Source organism: Neofelis nebulosa, chromosome 5 (assembly GCF_028018385.1).
Source record: "Neofelis nebulosa isolate mNeoNeb1 chromosome 5, mNeoNeb1.pri, whole genome shotgun sequence".
Taxonomy (NCBI): Eukaryota; Metazoa; Chordata; class Mammalia; order Carnivora; family Felidae; genus Neofelis; species Neofelis nebulosa.
The window spans coordinates 64,678,246-64,697,821 of NC_080786.1; the positions used below are offsets into that span (position 1 = coordinate 64,678,246).

The following is a 19,576-nucleotide window of genomic DNA, read 5'->3' on the forward strand; positions in this document are numbered from 1 at the left end:
TTTAAAAAGTCATTCTCTGGGGTGCCTGGGTGGCTCAGTCTGACTTCAGCTCAGGTCATGATCTCACAGTTCGTGAGTTCAAGCCCCACATCAGGTTCTGTGCTGATAGCTCAGAGCCTGGAGCCTGTTTCAGATTCTGTGTCTCCCTCTCTCTCTGCCCCCACCCCCACTCACATTCTGTATCTCAAAAATAAACAAACATTAAAAAAATTTTTTAAGTTATTCTCCTGAATAAAAAGTTACTTATCTAAATACTAACTTAGCCAATGACCATATGAAAATAAGAAAACTTGTCCATGTCTAATTTCACTGAAATTTTATTGAAATTTGAGATATGATCCTATCTGATCCCTTGACCTATAATCCATGACCTCTGGCCTAAAAACCCAAATTTCTAATAGGTTTGCTTTACACTTATAAAAATAAGTTAATTATATATGATTGTATAAAAATAACTTTTAATATGATTTTATAGACAGGAGTTTTAATATTTCTCACAGTTATCAAAGGAGACACAAAGATGCCAATCTAATTTGACAAATATGAGGCAAAAGCCCATAAATCTAGTCTCCAGGCCACAGTGCCTCACAGGAAAGTTAAATAATGTTAGAAGATAAGAAAGAAAGAAAGAAAGAAAGAAAGAAAGAAAGAAAGAAAGAAAGAAAGAAAGAAAGAAAGAAAGAGAAAATTAAGATGTATCTTACAAAAGTTTGAATCATTTTGGAGAATTCTGTTCTTGGGATAGATAAGTTGCCATCAAAAATGTGGAGTAACATAAATTAGGTGAGTTGTAACCAGGTTTTCCTCTCCAAGGAAATGTTTAGAAGACATTCTAGAGTTTCTAGATACACTATGGCTCAACTTTGGAAAATGTTTTATGATTGGAAAATAAATTAAAATGAAAATTTAAAAAAAGGTAATCATCATTTAATCAGCATTAGAATCCAAAATGTAGTACTATCCATAGAAAGAGAAGACTAAACTCAGCAATCACTGTTTCAAAGCCACAAGAAATAGTACAAGTCACAGGCAGGCAGAACAGTAAAACAAATAGAAAATTATTGCATACTGGTACTAGTACACATTTAAATAAATCTCTATTAAAGAAAACAGCATATGTGATTTCAGAGAGCACAACAGGAAGCAGCATTTTTAGCAGGAGAAATAGCAGTTAACTAATTGTAAATAATAGCAGTAATATCCTTACTCGTTATACTCTTTCAAAGATGCACATTCCTGAGTCCTAGGAGGGAAGAAATCCCTCCCACCCTCCTCCTCTTGAGATCCTCTGGTTGGACCCATGTTGCCAGTCTCCCTGGGAAAATACTTCTCCAGGATTATGAAACCATACGCTCCTTCAAGTCCATCAAAAAGACATACAGCAAACTACTGTAGAAGGGGGACTGTGGCTCGGCCCCAGATCCTTTGTGTGTAAAGGGGACCAGCCGGGTCCACATCCCGGCCTCCAAATAATACCCTGGTGGGCAGCAAGTCACCAGAAAACTCCAAAGAGTCCAGGTGCTCTTGCTTCCTTTCCTCAATACACAGACAGCTTCCCTTATGTGACACCACTCTCTAAACTGGAGGCCACATCTTGTAGGACATATCCGTGTCTGTCCTTAAGTTCCACATACACCACATGCGTACGTTCAACCCCACAGCAGTACCGTTTATAAGACACAGACACAAAAACACAATAATCCGATATCGTCTCAGTTACCTGGAACTTTGATAATTGAAGGTGAACCCTTTAAAAACACCCCACCTCCAAGGCCTCTAAAAGGGCTGAGCTTATTGTCTTCTGAGAACTTCTATAAAAGCCCACCTCCTTCTGTTTGCCAGCTGTGTGCCTCCCAGCTGCTTCTAAGCCCCACCACCTCTTTTCTCTTATTTCTTGGGAGTTTTTCTCTCCCTAGCTTTTCCCATGCTTCTCACTTTCACATGAAAAGACAGGCCCTTTATAAGCATCGCAGGCCACTCAGATGGCCAACCAAGCACTACGCTCTGTCTAATCTTTGGGTATTCAACTCTGCTCAGCTGTTTTCATCACTTATACTCAGTGTTTTTTTGGTTTTTTCTTCAGGGTTAGAAATGCTTTGGGGCATTATTCTGGAAACCTGAGAAGAGAAGGATATTGATTTCTAGATAATCTAGCCTAGACCAGTGTTACAAGTTCATCTAGACACATCAATTTATAGTTGATATTTTTAAAAACAGCATACTGTGAACCAGATTATTGCTGTCAAATCAACTTTGCATTCATTTCATTAATTTTAACCCGAGGAACGCACAAGTGGATACAAGCACTTGTGTTGATAAAATGATCCAAAATTTAGCAGCCGATTTATGCTTTTACAAAGTACTTCAAAATTTAAGTCACTGAACGGTACTTACTGTTGCATGGTAGTTTCTATACATGGGCATTTTCAGTAGCTTTGTCAAATAATCTTCCAGTTGTTTCTGTAACACAAATATAGGAGATAAGCGATAATGTCCTCATACTTAAAATTTTAAACAGTGACAGTGGTGTGACCACTATCCAATCTTTACTTCTGTAATTTATTCAATTATTTGTTCAGATTATCAGTGGACAAGGAATCTTGAATAGCACTAAGGAGTTATTTCCATAGTTCCCCTGAACTTTTATTTAAATTGCTTCCTGCTATTCAACTTTTCATGTGCTTAGGTCTTTTACAAACTGTTGAAGAGGCCCAAGCTGTATATTCGTTCAGTCTTCCATAATCACTAGCACAGGACTTGCCCATAGTAGACTGTTTTAAGGCATTTATTGATTTTATCAAAAACCTCGATTTCCTTAATTTCAACACTGAATTTACTACTGGTAGATATACTGCAGTTTTTTTAACAGCTCTTCAGGGGGAGAGGGGGGAAAGTTTAAAAAGAGAGAGAGAGAGACACTTTCTAGTACTTATATTCTGATTTCAAATATGGTCAAATGTGAGAGGTTAATGACAATCACATCGACTATGATGATGTGTGGATGTACTGTTAAAGCCACAGCTTCTCATTTTCAGCTGCATTTTCATGTAAGTGCACACAGTAACCCCAAACTGTAGAGTTTTAGATGTCCATGTATCGTGGAAAATACGTATTCTAGATCCCTAAAAGGATTTTAAACAAGATGACAACTATACAAAGGAGAAGTCAAATATCCCTTTCAGGATAAAAGTTTCAGATTACAAAACAGAACTGATATTTCCTTGTTAATTTTCTATTGAAAAACAATTCATCTTCTACCTTGTGTGGCACCATATCACTGAGGCAGAGCACCTGCTCCTGGGGCTTCTGTCCTACTCTTCTCTGACCCTAAGGGCCCCACTTATAGTTTGGTAATTAGACTTCACATATACTTGGGACAAGCTACTATGAAGTCTGGAGCAAACGGATAGAAATAAATGCTTTTAAAGGAGTATATCTCAAAACCCTCAATGGTGAGTTCAAGCTTGACTCACAACCAGCCCAAAGAGGTTCCTGCAGAGGAAAACTTCTTCATAGAACACTCTTCCTCTTCTGGGAAATGCAACCATTCTGAGTGCAGCCATTCTGACCTGGAGAAGAAGGCTGCCTAACAAGTTCCAAAGATGCTAAGCTAGTCTGGGTGAGGGATCAGGGGGAAAAAAAAAGTTGCAGCCAGGTCCCCCTCACCTCCCAGGAGCCGCCATGTTTCTACAGCGCTGCAAAATTATATTTTGAACAACAGAAGACTGAAAGGGCTTACCCTTCTACCGAAGAATTGTTCTTCTCTGATCATGTTTTCAGATGAACGGGGCAAACTTGGCATCTCTCGAGGCTCTTCTTTGACATTCTGTCTTCTAAACGTGTGCCTAACACACACACACACACACACACACACACACACACACACACACACACACAATGGAAACATTTATTATTCTTTGAGTATTACTCTCATTTAAATGAAAGCATAAATATGAGCATAAAAGCATTTTATGCTTATTTTTAGAAGAGCCTGTTTAATAGAAATATCCACCAACAACGGACAAGTTAACCCATAATATAGATAAAATACTCTTTCCATCCAGCTTGCATACTGGGATAACTTTATAATTAATTCTGAAACAGTTACCTTCTGGTGGGAATGGGGATTCGGATAAAAGCTTTGTACTTGAGCAGCTCTCTATGAAATTCTTGAAAGTGTTTGAATTTCCTCTTAACTTGCCATTTAAATTCCCCATGTGTTAATTCAATAGTGTAAAGATTGATACTTGGTACCTGCAGTGATCAATAAAAATGATTGATATTTTAGATAACAAAGTCTAAAGTCTTTCAATGAACAATAGCTCAGACAAGATGTTTCCTAAAACAAGTGGTTACAGAAATAAAATTTCCTTATATATACATATATATATATAATGTACATAATATACATAAGACAAACTCTGAATCACACCAAAGATAAACTTCCACAAGTCGTATTGCTCTAAATACACACACAGCCCTGAAACAAGAAATCAGGTAAAGGAGACAATGAGTGAAGACCCTAATTAGATATCAGGGGTGATTTTGCTTGTCCCAAAGTATAAAAAGTGAACAGACCACTGGAGCGGGTGAGAGGAAAGCTGGAGGAAATGGATTCCAGGAGCATGATCTTAGCCAGCTACTCGTCCTTCACAGATGACATTAACGCCTTCTCCTTCTGAAACATATTCCAAGGTCCATCCCTGTCTACAACATCTCCTTGCTCTGAAGGACCACCAGTGACCAACAAGGTACAGGATGATTAGAGGGAAAAAGTGAAAGACTACGCACAAAATATTTTTCCCAATTACTTAACTAAAATGAATCCCCATTTAAAATTTTAAAAAATATTTCTTATTAAAATGCAAATATATCTTGGTAATGATTTCAATCAGAACTAACAGGCCTGGGGGATAGTTTTGATACAGTACAAAGTGTTAGGAGACTGAGGGGTGTTTATAAAGCGGAGGAGATCTTGAAGGAAGTTCCATGGACAGGGGGATGGTGTGTAGGGTGGCTAGGCAGTGGGCACTCTGGACTACCCAAAGGACACTGGCCCTTCCTGGAAGATTTAGGCACCAAAGATGTTGGGGGTAGGAGAAAATAAATGTCTCCTCTGCTACTTTATTTATCCAGGCTCTCGTGTCAGCAACCACATGCGAGATTCCTGGCCCTCAGTCCTATTTTTTTTTAATCTTTTTAAATTTTTTTAATGTTCATTTGTTTTTGATAAAGACAGAGAGAGACCGAGACAGAGAGCAAGTTGGGGAGGGCAGAGAGAGAGGGAGACACAGAATCCAAAGCAGGCTCTAGGCTCTGAGCTGTCTGCACAGAGCCTGATGAGGGGCTCAAACTCATGAACCACGAGATCATGACCTGAGCTGAAGTCGGATGCTTAACCAACTGAGCCACCCAGGCGTCCCCTACAGTCCTATTTGGTAACTTCTACATCTACACAGAGTGGCCATGCTTTACTATATAAAATATGAGCAAGAGTATCAATGCAACTTGTGCTCTTAAGTCTGAAATCCAGCCATATCACTGATAAATATTCAAATGTAGCATTTGCTTCGCCTCTAGTTAGGATTCATGACAATTACTACAACCGGAAGTAGAAAAAAAACCAGTTCTGGGGTTCAATATTATGTGTTGCCTTTTACTTTACGTTCACTTTTACTTTTACATTACTACAGGTGTCATCCTCCATCATGTGTCACAGAGAAGAATGCAGGAAAATTCTGAGTGGCCAGAAACTTTGCATTCAAGTGAAAAATGCTCAATTTAAGATGAACCAAATAAATAAGAAAAATTATACAATTTAGGAAAGCTACTACATTTCCAAGGATTATATTTACCAATCTCCAAAAACTGAATACTTCGAAACTTTTTCAAATGCCAAGTTTTAGCCCTCACATATAAATCCAAGACTTTGTACACCAAACTTCTTAGCAATTGTGAGGTGGTATGATACGATGAAAACAAGCTGCCACATCCTTCTTGAAGATTTTAAAGGCCTGAAACCCTGTGGTGCAGCCTACCAGCTGTGATGCCTCAGCCAAGCGTCACTTCTGTCAGACAACATCCCAGCCGAATTATTGGAATTCTCTGGAAGTGGAATAATCTGAAGAGTTTTAATAAAGGGACTGCTTATAAAGATGTGATAGGGGTAAGGAAACCATAAAGGAAGGACAGTAACCTGGGACTCTGAAGGCATTCCTAGTCCTGAAGGAACAAGATGCAGGGCCAGGTACTGGAACAAGAAGGAGAGAACCATGTAAGGATGGCTGCCTTGGGGAAAGGGGTGCCTTTGGTCAAGGGACACAGTCAGCCCAAGGCAACCCCAATCTCCTATCTGGGCTCTTCACTGTCTGAGCCCTACCAGGGGACAAAAGCAGAGAGCCCTGAGGGGCAGAGCACAGGGTAGAAAAAGGTAGGAGGAAGCACTGGAGGGCAAATGGAAGATCTCCAGCCTGAGAGGGCCTGAAGAACACCTACCTCATTGGGCTGTCACAGAAATGAAAAGAGAAGGGTCTTGCCTTGAGCTAGCACATAGAATGTGTTCAGTAATTAGAAAAAGTGTGTTTTTATTTACCTGGAATCACATTTATACTGCATGACTTTAGTTCATATTTCTTAGTAAACTAAACACGAAGTAGGATAACGATGATCCTTAGCGGGGCGCCTCAGTGACTCAGTCAATTAAGCATCCGACTCTTAATTTCAGCTCAGGTCAGGACCTCACAGTGTGAGATCAAGTCCTACGTCGGGTTCTGCAGTAAGAGTGCGGAACCTGCTTAGGATTCTCTCTCTGCCCATCTCTTGCATGCATGTGTGTGCTCTCTCGTTTTCTCTCAAAATAAATAAACATTAAAAAGAAATTAAAAAAGATGATCCTTGGCTTTCTCACACAGACTCAGATTAGAATAGGACTAAACCAAACTCACCTAACTAACAGAAGAAGAGTCCAAGCACAGAGAAGTCCCTGGTTTGGGGTCTTGAATATTTATTTATCTTTGTGAATAACCTTAGGAGACACCTACTATTAATAATAATATGTAGTATTAGTGTATGCTTATGTAATACTATAAGGGCCAAGGATGGGCCACCCCAAGATGGGCCACTTTGTCATGAAGACCACTTTGAGTTAAAAACCAGTCGAAACCCAGCAAATCCAGGAAAAGCTCTTTACCTCCCCCTCAAGCGCCTAGAAAGAATTGAGCTAGAGGACCTGCTCCAGGAGGAGAGCCACCATCACAGATTATACGATGAACCAGCTATGGTAGACAGGGAAGAACTAGCAAGGCCTGTTTGATCAAAGTCCTCCATATGTCCCACTATTTCCAAGTGGCCTGATAAACATTTGTTACCAAACATTTGCTCTTTGTCATTTCCTTGTGAATTGCATTCCTTCTCTTTGAAGTCCCAGACGTGCCTGTCTTTGGAATTTCCACGTCTGTGTGGATTGCCCATACTTAACGAAATCAAATTTGACCCATGTTAATGGGTCTCATGTCAATTTGAGTCTTAGTCCAGCTAGGAGGATCTTGGAAACAGACAGAACCTTCTTGCTCCCCAACAATACAATATGCAATACCCTTGCATAAGGCTGTGTATTATTATTATTATTATTATTATTATTATTATTAAGTCCTCATAAGAAACCTATACGGTGGGCACCGTTACATCCATTATTTAGCATTATTCACATGTGAAAACTGAGAAACAGAAAGATTAAGTAACTTGTTGGAGATCACAAAGCAAAGACAGGATTTCAACCATGCAGGCTGGCTCTGGAGTCTGTGCATTTAACCCTCTGAGCACGCGTATCCCCTCTGAAGCTAAAAGCTGGTAGCCAAACTAAGAAGGCAAAGGCCACATCAGAGACATTTCTGAGTGCATTGTGCTCAGTGGTATATCAGGGAGGTAGAGACCCCCCTTCATATAAAGGGCCAAAAGGAAAGGCTTGCACACAAAGGTGGGTGTTAGGAGTCAGAACATACACACAGGTAGGTCAGGACAGGCCGCTAAGCAAAACTATCAGGACCCAGGTAACACATGCCACTCTGCAAAAGACAAGGAGGAAAGGCAGACAGAACCTGTCTCTGGAGAAAGGCTGTTCTACACTTCCCCTGAGGCAGGAGCAAAGGTGGCCTTAGTCTGCCGTGGCCAGAGCTCAACCTGAGGGGACAAAGGCCACCTGCCTGCGGCAATGCCCTCTACTTATCAGACTGACAACTGTGATGTACAGTCAGTAACAGAGCAATGGTGGCTCCCCTCACAACCTAGTCTAATCCACACCAAAGAGTGATGCTTTGCTTGATGAAGTCATCTTCATGGAAGACGCCTTCCAGCACTCAGGCCCCACGAACAGACCTAAAGGACAGGTGCCAGGAGCAAATCAGAGAGCAGCAGAAGATGCCAGCAGTATTCTCTCAGCACCGTCTCTGGGTGATAACACTGGTCGGTCCAACATCCTGGCTTTTTTTCTTTTTCTTTCAAGACCCAGGCAGCATCATTATTTTCTTGCTAAACCAGCATTAGGAAAGCTAAACTCTTCCTTGGCTTCTATGTGACAGTCTAGGTGGAATGGTGATGCCCCAAGAGCCCACACTAAACAGAAAATCGAGGAGAGAGGAGGACTAGGAGCGGCACTCAGCAATTTATTAAAGTTATAAATTGCCTTAGGTGCGTATTTAAAAAAAAAAAAAAAAAAAAGCATTTTTCAGTATGAGGAAAAAGGCATATGAGAATCAAGACTCAACGGAAAGCAAATTCTTGAGAGGTGAACAGGACTTACAAGTGATTTGAAAAAAAAAAAAAAAAAAAAAAAAAAAAGCTAAAAACATATCATAGCTATGAGGAAGGAAAATGGAAGTCAGTGTGTTAATTGGTATACGTGGACCAATACGAGGTGAGTCCATAAATGCTCTGACCCTTGTTGTAGATGTAAAGCGCTCCACTTCCAGAACTTGGGCTTTTATTGGACAGCCGGTGAGATACGTCTGTATATTAGGCTCCTTAAATCCTTGAGTCTTATAAATAGCAGAGAAAGGAATACACACTAAAAAATAAACAAGTAAATAAAGTTATTGCAAGGACACAATGATATTGTAAGAATACACAATATTAGCATAACTTGCCTTTTATGGGCATCTGTTTAAGAATCATAACCTGCTACAACAAGAATACAGCTAGTGAAATGGTCTCAGCCCAGGGTAGGACATCAGCAAGGATGATCAATCATTTGCTGGTTATTTCAAATCTGCTCTCTGCCAGGCAACTCTGAGAAACTCTCTTCTCGCTCAGACCACCAGTCTTTACCTTCCTGTATCTTGGGATCGCTGGGAGACACATCATAATCCACCTCTTCTCCCTCAAAGTGCAGCTCCCGTGTGTCCAGATTTTCTATCAAATTACTCATGTCAGCAGCGATTTTCTGCAGTGCAGAGGTATTTACTCGTGGCTCATTTTTCAGTGACATGTTGGCTTCAGACAGGGTAAGAGCAAAGGGGCTGGGAAAAAAAGGAGGGTTACAAGGATTTATTATTTTGGTCAAATAAAACCCTATTCTACAATACCAGGCTTAGATACAGCATATGAAAACAAGTCAACTAGCTCTGTGTGAGCCCCAATTTACTCAAACAATGTTTTCATTTATTTTCCTCTTTAACATTTAAAAGATTCCTAGCCTGTAAATTAAATTGGAGTGAGATCCTTAATCACAAGTACAAAAGAGAAACACTACATTGAATAAATGCCAGCATAGCTTTCACCCAATTTCATTAAGTTGGATAAATGAGGAGACTCCAGGGAGACTGGTTTGGGAATGGTTATTCAGAGAAAATAAATTGATACTTAACTGTAACAAACACACGGAAAAATATCACGTGAAATTAAGCAACTTTAAATATTTTCTGAAGACATTTTAGGGCATTTTACAACAATTTCAACAAGCAGATTTAAGACATTTTCATGACAGCATAACCTTTTCCACATTTCCTCTGTAGGTGATATCCCAAGCAAAGTGTAAATACTATCTTTTCGAAACATGAGGTTCGGGCCATGACTTTCCATGACTTATAATAATGTACGTGTCTTGAAAGGTAATTGATTAGTCTACCTATTCTGAGATACTGGAGGTGCTCAAATCGTACTTCTCTCCCTTTTGAAGAAAACCAGTTCTATCTCATTTCGACACTTAATAACACAAGTCTTTAAACATCAGTACCCAGGGAAGAAGAGTTCACATTCATATAGATTTTATTTTTCCTTTAAATACTAAGATTTAAACCTTGAGCACCATCCTCAGAGCTGAGTGACAAATTCATACTGCTGGAAAGAATCGCTCTGTTACAGCCCGGCTCTAAAACAGCAGGTTTTTCATACCAGCAATTCCACCACACATGTCCATTCATTCCTGCAAATCACAAGCATTTACTGAGCGTCTGCCATTCACTGTGAGAGGCAATGAGGAAATCTGTAAAGATGAATAAGGCTGGTCCCTGCAGTTAAGGAGCTCCTGACATGGGTGAGAGGAATAAGCTACATAACCCCAAATTCATTCCTGGCCTCCTCCAAGGTCCAAGGCCTTCCTGAGAACGACATGTCCTGAGTGGAAGACCCTTGGCCAGGTTCTCTCCTACAGGTGTGATCAAGAAGCTGGGGGTCTCTGTGGGAAACGCTAAGAGAGTCTTGGCCAAACTTGGACAGCCCTTACTGTAATCCGTCAAGTCTCAGGAACCTATACTGCCGTGTCTGGTAGAAAGAGATTTTGTTTGGAAATTCAGAAGATTGGGCTGGAGGAATGTGGCTCTGGTTTGGCCAGAGATACATAATTAATATGACAAAGTTCTCTGTGAAATATGTAATCAATCATGTTTCTTTCTCCACGTTGGCCGTAAGGAAGCTTGCAGCCATATCGATGGCCCACTATTAGCAAAACACAGGCCTATCCTTGCCTACATCCCTTCAACTTTCTTCTCCACTTCTCATTTATATTATAATAACAGTTTATGTGTACCAATCACTTCATATGTACCTGGCTTGGTGATAAGTCCTTTTTATACATTATCATGTTTATCATCAATAATAATCTATGAAGTTTTGTTATTTCCATCAAAGATGACGGAAGTTTATCAACCCCTCTTTACAGATAAAAACACTGAGGCATAGAGATATTACATAATTTGTGTCCAAAGTCACAGAGCTAGTAAGGTGAACGGATTTAAAAACCAGGTCTCTCTGACCCAAAAGCTGATCTTCTCAACCACAGTCTTTATCTTTCTGTATAGTTTTGGTAGATATGTAAATGCCCCTGGAACAGATGGAAGTTTCAGTAAAACAAGTGCTCTTGGGCAAGATTCAAATGGGAAGAATAGGAAATGACCTCCTCTTGATGCTCAGCACCTCAGGATGGGCCCATTTACACTCTCAGGGCCATGGTAACTCCTCTTGGTAATAAACTAAGGAGGTTGAGCCATCTCCTCTAAGGTCCTTTTAACACTGGAACCTTAACTATAGACAAAAAAATGCTATATATATTACTCAGCTTCCCCTTATAATGTACTTACTTTAACCTAAGAAATTAACCCAAGTAGTTCTTCATATGAATACGAGAAGCAGGTGGCAGATGTTTCCTAATCTGCATAATTTAATGACTGTCTGTTCAGCTTCCATCGAGGAGCTTGTTGCCTCTGGTCACAATTAAAATATTAATTTCCTTCCTTCTCGATTCAACAAACACTTACTAGATGCCAACCGTGAGCCAGGTTTTGCTTTATTTAAAATACAAGGTAATGAGAAACTTAAAGGAAATGAGACAAGGAAAAACAAGTAAGAAATTACATCATATCGTTGCTACTCATGAATTTGTAAGCCCTTTTCTATTGATTAAACTGTCTTATGGTTAACTCTGCCAACTTTCCTAGCACAGCAAAGGAAAACAAGGGTTATTCCAATGACTTTTCTTTTGGACAGAGTGTCAGTGTTAAAATGCATGTTAAATTTAAGATACACAGAGACTAGAATAATTATACACTGCAAGGTAACTGGAATAAATAGTACAGAGTCGCTAGCTAAAGCTAAAATAAAAATCAGTTTTCAAAAAGAAAGAAAATAAGCATATAAACTTGTAAGAAACTTAAGAGCGAGAAAAGAAGCAGAAAGGAAGCCTCTTATCATTTATATTCAAGTTTTTACTATGTGCTAATAAGCACAATTTTAGCACATTTATTTTACGATACTACCTGGTATTTATGATTATTCTGAAAGAGTTAGATAAGGAACTTGCCCAAGGTCACGCAACTTGTGTCAGTGTTGAATTCACTTATTTATAAAGCAGATTTTCTGGCCCTGAAATCTCATGGACTTGGTTATAGAAGTTCATAATTATTGATTTTATTTAATGGGTTGAATGTCTATAAATTAATCTTTTCTATAAAGTTTAAGTATCATAACAACAAAAGATGTTATCTACTTCAATCACCGTACCTTGGAAGGAATCCTACTAACTCTATAGTCATTATAATTAATAGAAACATATCCCGACAGCCTCCTATATTTCTTCTTAGCCTCTTGTTTTTGTGGTTCATAATATTTTATAAGATCACATGGAGTTTCAGTGGGCCCAAATGGTTTGCAGATTTTTTTTCTAAGCTTTTGTGAAAACTTTACAATTGAATAATCAAAATGAACCAAATTGTTTGTCTATCACTGCCTTCACTCATGTCCGTGGTTGCTTTGTGTTGAATTTTTATCCATCAATTGTATTGCTGCTTTCATTCTTGAATATCAAACTGTAAGGCCATCGACACTCCTATGTTGTCAAATCTTAATTTATTAGCCCATGTTTTCTTTCATCCAAAATAATCTGTAACGGTGGGTGAGCAGCTGCCACAGTTACAGTCCATCTTAACCAGCAATGGGATAAGGCCTTCAGTGTTTACCCTTGAGATAATGTAATTGATTTCGTTATCTCCTTAGAAAATTATACTGCAAGATCATTATCTCTCTTGGTACCAAGTAGAGATGGTGCCCATGGAGCAGTAACAGCAGCTGTGTTTTATTTTTGTTTGCATCTCTATCTGGAAAGTAAATAGGGTTGTTTTTTTTCTTTTCTGGTATTGAATACTAGAATTAAAATTTTTTGCAGGGAACATTTAATTACTTCCCGTTATTCAGGGGTGAAATCAGAGAACTCTAGAGTTTTTTCTGATCTTCATTTTCAACATCACTGGAAAATAGGACATCAAAGGAAGCAGATATTTTCCTTTCTGATAGTATGTGTGTGTATATATATATGTATATATATATATACACACACATACATATATGTATATCTATTAGTAAATATATATATATTTGATAGTCTTATTGTATTTTAGCAAAGGCATTGCATATATATATATACAATAATATATATATAATATATATATATATGCAATGCCTTCCCTAAAATACAATAAGACTATCAAATATAACTACTAATATTAAAATAAATATTAACATTACTCAATATTAGCTGAGTACATACTAAATGCCAGCCACTATTCAAAAAGATTAATTGCATGATCTCCTTGAATCCTCACAATAACCTTAGGAGCTGAGTCCTATTCTTACCCCCATTTTTAAGATGAGAAGCTTAGATGGGCAACTTGCCCAGAGTCGTGCAGCTGGGAAGTGATGGAGCTGGACCCAACCCTGGTCGATCTGGCTCCAAAGTCCAGCTACTTAACCAGCCAGAAGTAGAACTGGGGCTAGGAGGAGGGACAGACACTGAAGACTTTCACTCCCATTTTACATGCTCATAGAGTAAAACAGTTCAAAAAGGAATAACAATAACCCAAAATAACACTCATTTTGTGAAGGTAACCGATTTACTTCTTGTTTCCCTTTCTAACAGAACATGCAGAGTTCCCCATATTTTTTCCAATACATTATTTGTGCTTACCTAGAGAAATAAATGGAATGGATTTCCAAACCAAGAATCGTGTTTGAACGTGAAATGAATTATAATTAGATCATTTAAAACCAAACTGAGTCATGGGGATTTCTTGTTTTCCCATTTTTCATTATGATGAAATTAATTGGTGGACCCATACTACATAGCCTCCCCAAACACATTATATGGCAATGATTTGTACAGAACTGACTCGATGTTCCTTGAAATGCAAACATCGTAAATGTGGATTCAAGTACTAAACTCAATCTCTAGTGACACAGTAAACCTTGGATAAATATTTTTTTAGTTGAGCTGACTTTGAATAAAGTAAATGATATTATCATAGTTTACATTCCAGATGATATATTTTAAGAAAATAACACATCAAAAAAAAAAAAATTCTTGGTGTTTACTTGGATCTTTGATTTTTTTTTAAAAAAGAACACTAGTTCCACAAATATCAATGGGGGGCTTACTATGCACCTTGGACAGATAATTAAATGTCCGTGGTGGAGGGGACAGGCCAGATGACCATGGTTGTTCTACCCTTTTTATCAGTGTAACCTGGGCAACCCGCAGCCTCCAGGGTTTCAGCATCTCATCTGTAAAATGGAAACAGTGCCACCTATCCTTTCCACCTCAGGAAGCTTGAGGAACCAGTGTCATAATGCACACACATCTACAGGCCAAAGTAATCTAGGTTGCTAATATTCCCTTGAATTCTATTAACAGGTGGCCCCTGAAAATTAACCTTAGGAAAGTTTCTTTCATTTCAGTATTTTTCAGGGCTGACAGGCTAGGAAATATCCTGCCTTTCATCTCTTAGTTAGCTCCCAAATTAATGTACCATCTAGCAACTGTCTTCCTGGATGGGCTCCTCTAAGAATAGGGCTCTCCCATTTAACCAGTCCTGAAATTTTCTGGACTCAATTCCCCCATTTGGAGAGAAGCCACCAAGACTTTCAGTGAAAAAAAAAAACAATCACCAGGCATTAAGCAGTCAAGCCCAGTTAATGCATTTCCCGTTCTTTGCACATCTTCCTGGCCTCATCTTCCTCTCCCTGGCTGGTAAGGCATTACAGTGTCTCTTGTGTCTGTGACAGTGACTCCTGCTCCCTTTTGGGTCCAGTACACTTCGTGGCTTTGATGAGATTTATGGACCCCCAACCCCAGAAAAAAAAATGAATATATCCTGACACACAGTATTTTGCATATATTTTCATAGGTTCACGGATGTCCCTTTCAAAACCTTAGTTTAAGAAGCCCTTCCACTGAGCAGTAATCATGAGCTGAGGTGCTGACGCATCCCTCGTCCCACCAGATGAGGACACTCTAAGGTGGGGGAGGGTGAGAGCCAGACTGTTTACCCCCGACACCTTGCTGAGCACCTGCTCAATCAATATTTATTGATTAAATGACTTCATCAGTGAGCTATCTACTGAGAAACCAGTCAGCTCCAGGTTATCCAGTGAATGCCACAAAGACATTTCCTTCATACACCACAAATACTCCCAGATGGAAAAGCCATCTGGTTGAAAGAACTCCAAGAGGAATATAACCTGCAAGAAATACACAGGCTGCTGAAGCAGTAGCAAATAAGACAGTGAACTGCTATCAGAGCTAACTGTGTGCCAGGCTTCCACCAAGAGCTTTTCACGCGTCCTCACAACAAGGTCATGATGGAGGTATGGCTGCTATTCCCCCTTTACAGATAACAAGACAGGCTGACCAAGGTGACAAGTCCGAAGGTCAGTAATTCAGCTCTCAGCACAGCTCTGGCTGACTCGAAAGCCATCCCCCTGTTCTGCTTCCGTGTTCTGCTTGTACCCATATCAGGAAAAGGAGATGCTCTGTGGAATCATAGTTCCTTGTGTGCATAGCCTTTGAACTCAGACTTGCTGTCACTTCTATGGTTCCAGGAACTATAAGTATGATTCCCAAACACTATCCTCCCTCTGAGTTTCAGATCTGATCTGACCTTGGGGCCCCCAGAGCCTAGCAATCTCCCGTTTGCTTATCCTTCCTTCCTGGTTTCCTATCACAGCCTCCATTTGGTCTAACACTGACACTGCTATCCTCCCTGAGGGTCAAGATTGCAGATGATGGTGCTAAATAACCTAGACTCACTGTGCCCACGGGACAAGAGTTGGAAACCGTGCGTTCTCCCTTTTCCCTAGCTAAAAAGAAAAACAAATCTATAATTACACAAAACAAATTTTAGCGTGGAAATCATTTCTTGATTCTCATGATTTTCCCTGAATCCTTTGACCTCCTTGGATGGCCTCTCTTCTCTGCCATAAGCTTTCTTAGCCATTTCCATTGACATGCCCTAGGGTTAAATATTCCCCTTTGCTGTAGTACCAGCCTCCTTTGGTTCATCTCAGTCATAACTTTGAATTCAAGTGGATGTTTTATTTCCAGAGGCAAATACAAGTGTTAAGGGAAAGTGATCTCTATTTCAAATATAGGTAGATAGGAAAGTATTCCCTGTCATTTATTGTCTATTCTGGGCCAAGCACTAAAGGCACGTTACATATATTTCTTCTAATTCTCGTGATAATCTCACTTAGAATTAGGGACGGAAGGTTACTGAGGCTGCACAGAGATGAGTGGCAAGGCTGGTCCTGGGGCAGAGGCCACACTGATGGTTCCACACTGCCCGCCTCCCCAGCCTCTGCCACTGGGCTCCACGGAGATACACATCACTGCCACTGTCCCCTCTTCTCCTCATACCACCATCCATCTCTGCCTCCTTCAGGCTGAGGGCAGGGCTCCTGCACAGCATGCACAGCACATGGTCCAGCAGGAGCTGGTGTGGCTCCAGCACCCCAGCTCCACCCACCTCTGGCCAGACCCACAGAGACACTGGCTCATCCTCAGGCTTCCGGATTCTGAGGTAGCAGTGCTACACTAGAGCTGGAACCCAGTCACCTCCAGAGTTGTGTGTATGGGCAGAGGGAGCATGGGGAACTGAGTTACACAGCCTGTGAGATCAGGGGAGTTAAGGTCCTGGTGGACACATGCCCCTCCCCTCCCCTCCCTGCCTGACTGCACTGAGCACATGGGTACCACACAGCCAAGCTAGAAGCTTTCTGTGTGACTGAGCAACGAGCTGATTTTCTTGTGAAGCTATGGCAGCCAGGCAATACACCACCTTTATGCTTCTTCCCTCTCTCTTCCCTTCTCCCCTCACTCTTGCTGCTAGATAAAGCCCACCATGCAACCTTAGCTCAGACTCTATTATCCAGGAAACTCGGACTAGGGTAGTGTTGAAACCAACAGGAACCATGAACCACCCTGCCTCCTGCAGACATCCATTCTCTGAAGTTACTGGTAATAATAAAAAGAAAACTTGCATGGTGCTTTTGTGTCAGACACTGATCTAGGAGGTTCGCCTGCATTAACTCCACTGCCTTTACTATTCCTAGCCCCTTTTGACAGACAAGGCAACTGAGGACACAGACAGGCTAAATGACTAGCTCAAGGTCACACAGAAACCTGATGGGAGACAACTGCCTCGTTTTCTCCTATTGTTGCCTTGACTAACCTGGACAAAGTCACTTTAGTGCTCAGTTTCCTCACCTAAACATTGAAATGAATACAACAGAGACATTATTGGGAAAAAAGACTCCCCTTTCAGCATCACTAAATGCCAGAGAAAACAACACATTCTAAGCAACCCCATCCAGGAGATAAAAACCTACCCCAAATGCCAAGGGAATTTAGATGTTCTGAGCAAACATCTAAGTAAGATTTGCTCCTGCTTCTATTAATGGCAATACATATAAACATTTGTATTTGGAGGGGAGGGCCCCCTCTTAACTCCAAAGTTTATTAAGTGTATGTGAGAGACTTTGAATAAGAACTGGATTGACTTAAATCAATAAGGATCCCACACGGAAAATTCTTTATTAAAATATAAAGGTATATTATTTATTAAAATAAAAAGGTAATTAACATGGCTTAAAAACTGTGATCAGACTTCTGAAAATAACATCATTTTGTGTTCATGGGCAATTTTTTATGGCCAAGAGCAGAATACCTATGTATTGTGCTGGGTCTATAGGAGAGGAAGCTAACCACACATGAATTTATAGGAACAAATAATGTGCTCCTTGAAAAACTAAGTAAACCTTTTTTCTCGCTAAGGTAGACTTAGACCACCAATGATTCAGTGCGTGCACATGAACAAAATAAATACTTTTTCCAAAATAAAAATGGTTTTAAGAAAATTTTTCTTTCACTGGCTCAAAATATTAAATATTAGTTTTAGTGGGTACATGTTGGTTTTGATAAGAACACATGTTGATTAAGAAGCTAAACTGTGAATTCAAAGGTTTGACTTTATCATTTTCTACTATCATTGCTTTCTTTTTTCTTAAAACTGATCTTTGCCATCTTATGATGGCAGCCCCATTCAGGAAGAACATGCATTCCCTCATGTAGACTTTGTCATTAAAGTTCTTTCCAGCTGTCTAAACTTCTTATGAATCCTCTCTTTCACTTCTCTCCAAAGGAAGAAACAACTTCCTTCTGAGTGAGTTGAGGCAAAACTGAGCATTTTCTGTGATATCCCACAAATCTCGCCAATGAGAAGAATGGAGCTGGCAAACACATGTGTAGACTCCTCCAGACATTCCCCCGTGCTAATGAGCCCTCAAATTTTGTCATGGCTGCTGATAAACACAGCAAAGTCTTATATTTTTTTTACCCATTCACATACTTAGAAAAAATGTCTGTGGAGGCAGCAGACTATCACTGAAGGTATGTGATTTTGAGTCAAACAGCTTGAATTCTGAATCTGCTTATGCTGAAATAAGTCTCTAAATCTCTACATCTCTAAGTCTCAGTCTCCTAATCTATAAATGGGTAATGCTGTTGGAAGTAAAGAATTGGAAGAATTAAATGATATAAAGTGAGTGGCTTGGAGTCGGGGCTCTAACAGATGCTGAAATAATGTTAGTTATGCCTCTGACCGAGTCCCTGGTACCCACATCAGAGCCCAGTCCCCTCCTGAGGACAAGAACTAGCAGTCAGAATTGAATTCTGAGGATGGTCTGATGTCACACACTATAGAAAACACTGCCACAAATGTCTGAAAACAAAATGGATTAAGCTGATGTAGCTGTCTCTTTCCCAGTACAAACACAGAATTGCTGAATAAACTGCAATCATATTTTAAAAATACTTAGTTAAGGATAAAAGCTAAGGCAGCAACAACAAAAGCAATCATGAAGGAAACCTTCAATTTCCAAGGATGAAGAAACAAATGAAAATCAGATGAGTATACTGGAACTGAAGCTGAAGGCGCCCAGGGGTTTTGGTCTTGGATAAAAGAGCTGAGATTACAGGTCTGTCCCCACATGAATGTTAGCAGACATGACCCCAGGACGATAGGAGGCAGGTGCCTGGAAGCTGGACTCCCCGAATAACCTAGAGCCTCAAAGAGTTACAGTGTTTAAAAGAGACTAGAAGAACTGTACCCAGCAGCCCTGGGCAGAAACTGCATGGAACTGAGGTAACTACAAAATGAGAAACTTTATATAAAACTGATCTAGGATTCCAATTTCTGGCTTTCAGTGATGGTGGTGTAGCCCCTAGTAGATCTGCCAGCCATTCCGCAGATGAGGACTACCA

General features: G+C 40.0%; 1 protein-coding gene across 8 annotated transcripts in view; it reads right to left on the reverse strand.

Annotated features, from left to right (window-relative positions):
* Positions 1-19,576, reverse strand: part of PLD1 (phospholipase D1) — a 207,662-nt gene that overhangs the window by 121,479 nt on the left and 66,607 nt on the right. For 7 of the 8 annotated variants that reach the window (XM_058732391.1, XM_058732392.1, XM_058732393.1 and 4 more), the window contains 5 exons: positions 9,322-9,512; positions 8,934-9,061; positions 4,109-4,254; positions 3,740-3,845; positions 2,395-2,460 (listed from right to left, as the gene is read on the reverse strand). In XM_058732391.1, coding sequence (XP_058588374.1) covers positions 2,395-2,460; positions 3,740-3,845; positions 4,109-4,254; positions 8,934-9,061; positions 9,322-9,481 — 606 coding nt within the window. In that variant the 5' untranslated portion in view covers positions 9,482-9,512. Of the gene's footprint in view, positions 1-2,394; positions 2,461-3,739; positions 3,846-4,108; positions 4,255-8,933; positions 9,062-9,321; positions 9,513-19,576 lie in introns of those variants that run through there. The other variant, XM_058732395.1, reaches the window with a different exon arrangement.